General features: G+C 41.8%; 1 protein-coding gene across 1 annotated transcript in view; it reads right to left on the bottom strand.

Annotated features, from left to right (window-relative positions):
- Nucleotides 1–2,955, bottom strand: part of PRDM13 (PR/SET domain 13) — a 7,601-nt gene that overhangs the window by 2,939 nt on the left and 1,707 nt on the right. Inside the window, 2 exon segments of the mRNA XM_024759349.1 lie at nt 2,563–2,720; nt 2,944–2,955. The exon segment at nt 2,944–2,955 is cut by the window's right edge and continues 80 nt beyond it. Coding sequence (XP_024615117.1) covers nt 2,563–2,720; nt 2,944–2,955 — 170 coding nt within the window.

The raw sequence follows: 2,955 nt of genomic DNA on the forward strand, positions 1-2,955 counted from the left end.
TTTTTTGCGGTACGTGGGCCTCTCACTGTTGTGGGCTCTCCCGTTGCGGAGCACAGGCTCCGGACGCGCAGGCTCAGTGGCCATGGCTCACGGGCCTAGCCGCTCTGCGGCATGTGGGATCTTCCCGGACCGGGGCACGAACCCACGTCCCCTGCATCGGCAGGCGGACTCTCAACCACCGTGCCACCTGGGAAGCCCTGGATGTCTTTTTAAATATTGTGGTTGATCAATAATACTGAAGGGAAGGATGTCTATGAGAAAGAAGTTAGTTGAGCCACAAGGAAGTATCCAAAGTAAATGTCAGTTTCATTAAATGTAATGGGAAAGTTAAATTTTTCCTCCTTGCACACAAGTAGCTTAAACTTCTAAAACATTACTACAGAAACAACAATGGGGGGAATTTTCAGATATTCCTCCCTTGATGTATTTTGCTTCTGAATTTGTATAAAGCAAGTAGTCCTCCCAGATAACTAAGGTGGAAGTTCAAGTAAGGAGCAGATTATTCCAGCTGAAGCCAAGGTAGAGCAGAACGAAAAAGAAGGGAAGAGGATTTGCCTATGTGCCCTATCCTAATTATTTATGGAAGACTTAAATAAAAATCAATTCAATATTTCTGTTGTATTGAACAGCCATGTAAAATAAATCTTCATAAAAAGAGAGAGAGAAGAGACTACCTGAGTTCTCTTGGTGGGTATGTTGATTTAATATATTAAGTAACCTTCTTCCTGCTAAGTTCAGAAGCTTCCTCTCATCACCCCTTTTTAAAGAGGGCATTTTCAGAGGCTGCCCTAGAGTGACTCAGCTCAATGCAAAGCCAAGTAAGCTTTGTTCCTAAAACAAAGAGTCAGTATTTTTGTTAATCTTACTATGGAATTGAAACCCACTGGGGTTAGTCAATATTGGAAGAATAGCAGCCATCCCTACTTATTTCTTCCTCTTTTCAAGGTTTAAGCAAATGTATGTTTTCTGTTTCACTGTTCTTCTTGTTTGTTTGTTTATCCTAATGAACTGACATGTTCTCTGGATTCTGAAATCCAACCTATGCCAAAAGTACCAAACACACTTCATAAGTGATTTTGCCTCCTCTCCTGGATGTAACTCTAAGGTGGTCAAGATTTCAAGCACCTCAAAGCTGTGGAAGTCAGGGTTCAAAGTAACCCACACATTCCCCAAAAGGAAAATGGTGTCTCTTTTGATATCTGTGACCATATGATGTTTATAGGCTCTATTGACTGAAATGAAAACATGAGGGCCACCACTCAAAAAAGTTGCTTTGGTACTATTTGAGAGTGTCTAAAGAAGGGTGTTCTGTGCAAAAATTCCTGGCCCCCAAAGGCCAGGAGTCCTTGAAATTGTTCTATAGTGGCAGATTTGAGAGTTTTCCACTATGGGGCTTTTGTCATGTTTCCCTTTTACTGTAAGAAGTTGACAAGAGGATGTAATGTGATGCAAGGAACAAACTAAGATAACTTTTATGAATACTGTACATACAGGTCTACCCACAAAATCAATAGAATTAGTTTACAGAAGACAGTGACACTCTGAAGTGAAGTGATTCATCATTTTGAATTAACTTCATTCTCTTATTCATTAATTGTTTCTTAAGTCCCACACTAGTGTTGAGATCTTTAACTCTATTTCTGAAGGAATGAGATTGAGCAGGAAATTCAGGAGAATGTGTTAAAATAGTTGACGGCATCCATGATGTTGAGTTTAAATAATATAACTGTGTCTTTAGGAGAAATTACAAACAAAAACAACTGGCAAAGAACAAAGAAAGTCATGGAAGTGTTGTGCAATAACAAGGAGTCTCAAGATCTTAACTATTTTAGCACCTCCCAGCCTTTTTCCACAGGAAGTGTTCCTCAGTGTTCTAGGGAAGGTTTGAAAATGTTTTTCTCTTTAGTTACTGCACCTTAATTTGCATAAATCCACTCTTGGCTTTGGAAGGGGTCAAATAAATCTGAGAAGAAACTGGGATACATCCCAGTTTCGATTTAAGTAGGGAGAGGGAAATGAATAAATACCATTTAAATGGAAGGGCCTCAGTACCTGCCAACTGACCAGCTGTAAGTACCGTAATGCTTCTAAAATGCTGTAGAAATACATTACTTTCCTCCAAACCAGTGAAGAGATGCCCCTTGCCTTCAAAAGCATTCCAGGTTTGAGTTACACTTTTTGGAGCTCATGAGGTGGTTACCCTAACACTACGTTAAAGCATCTTTATTGATTCTTAGGTGAGTAAATAACTGTCTCTATGGGTATGCAATCAGAAAGGATGACCTGCATGAAATTCACAAAGAGTATTTTTTCCCTGCCATCAAGAGCCAGATTATTATGGTTTGTTTTTATCATTTACTGTTGGTTTGTTTTTACCATTTACTGTTGATTTAAAGGAGGTAGTGATGACGTCGCCTCTGCCCACTCCGACAGGGAGTATGAATTCAGTTTTACACAGCGCAGGAAAAAGACCCTTCAAGTCTAGGGACGGGCCCAAAGACCGGAGGAGGGCTGGACTCTTGCCTACCCGCGCTGACCCGAAGGCTTTCTCAGAGGCGGTACCTTTCTCGTCATGCGTCGGAGTTGCAGTCGTGGGGATGTCAAACCACTGCGCCAAGGAGTTGGAATACCACACGGTCAGCTCCTCCCCTGGCTGGACGTCTCGCAGCGCTCGGTAGAAGATCTGGGACGCAAGGAACAGGACAGCTTGCTGTCATTTCCTGGGTAATCGGTCAAAAAACAACTGAGAGGAAAGGTTCGATTCTGCGCCCTGACTCTCTGTGACGCTGGGAAAACTATTGGACCTCTCTGAACCTCAATTCCCTCATTCTTCAAACCAGGAAAATAATAGTATCTACCTTATAGGGTTGTTCGGACGTTTAAATGAGACCTCTAGCTAAAGTGCTTTGCTCTTAATATCAGTGACTGTTTGGTAGATAGAACTGGCAGTGGGGT

Source organism: Neophocaena asiaeorientalis, unplaced genomic scaffold (assembly GCF_003031525.2).
Source record: "Neophocaena asiaeorientalis asiaeorientalis breed wild unplaced genomic scaffold, Neophocaena_asiaeorientalis_V1.1 scaffold505, whole genome shotgun sequence".
NCBI classification, from domain to species: domain Eukaryota; kingdom Metazoa; phylum Chordata; class Mammalia; order Artiodactyla; family Phocoenidae; genus Neophocaena; species Neophocaena asiaeorientalis.